The sequence below is a fragment of the Carlito syrichta genome, unplaced genomic scaffold, assembly GCF_000164805.1.
Source record: "Carlito syrichta isolate Samal-C Ts95f unplaced genomic scaffold, Tarsius_syrichta-2.0.1 Scaffold303721, whole genome shotgun sequence".
Classification (NCBI taxonomy): Eukaryota; Metazoa; Chordata; class Mammalia; order Primates; family Tarsiidae; genus Carlito; species Carlito syrichta.
Window position 1 is genome coordinate 321,768 of NW_007247817.1, and position 774 is coordinate 322,541.

The 774-nt window shown below is 55.6% G+C and overlaps 1 protein-coding gene across 1 annotated transcript in view; it reads right to left on the reverse strand.

Annotated features, from left to right (window-relative positions):
- The window catches only part of BLNK (B-cell linker), a 97,742-nt gene that overhangs the window by 43,924 nt on the left and 53,044 nt on the right, over positions 1-774 (reverse strand). Inside the window, exon 5 of the mRNA XM_021712914.1 lies at positions 1-105. This exon is cut by the window's left edge and continues 10 nt beyond it. Within this exon, the coding sequence (XP_021568589.1) occupies positions 1-105 (105 nt within the window). The remainder of the gene's footprint in view (positions 106-774) is intronic.

Here is a 774-nt window from a genome sequence, read left to right on the forward strand (position 1 = left end):
CTGCTCGGCTGGGGGCGGCTCGTAGCTGTCATCGGGGGTTTCCTCCGACGGCATCAAGTACATCTCTGAGTCCGAGTGTTCGTCCGGGTTCTCGTAGTCGCTGTCCTGCAGGTGCGGACACGCTCAGCGCCCCTGTCGCGGGGCCTGGCCATCGGGACAACTGCCTAGGGAGGCCCGAGTTGATTCCCGGTTCGCCCCGTGCAGTCAAGGGAAAACCCAGGCTTGGAGAGGCTGACTGCGCAGGGTGGGCGCTGCTAAGGGGCAGAGTTGGGGTCTGCAGGGGGCCACTCTGCCTCCAGGGTTTATCCCCTTGACCCTGCACGCTGTCCTGGGGGAACACATGAACTCTGTGGTCCTAGTGGGGGCTAACCCTCTGTATGTTGATAAAGAATAACAGTGGTAGATAATAAAACACACACACACATAAGTTATCATGAGTCTTCTTTTGTTTGTTTGTTTTTCTTGAGTTGGAGTCTCACCCCGTCACCCAGGCTGGAGTGCAGTGACACGCTCACAGCCACCCCAGCCTCGACCTGCTGAGCTCCGGCGGTCCTTCTGTCTCAGCCTTCCAAGTAGCCGAAACCAAAAGCGTGTGCTACCACACCTGGCTAATTTGTTTTTTTGATTTATTGTAGAGGGAAGGTCTTGCCACGTTGCCCAGGCTGGTCTTGAACCCGTGGTGTTCAGGCAATCCACTCGTCTCAGCCTCCCAAAGTGCTGGGATTACAGGCCGAGCTACTGAGCCTGGCCTAAAACATATTTTTTTTTTTTTTT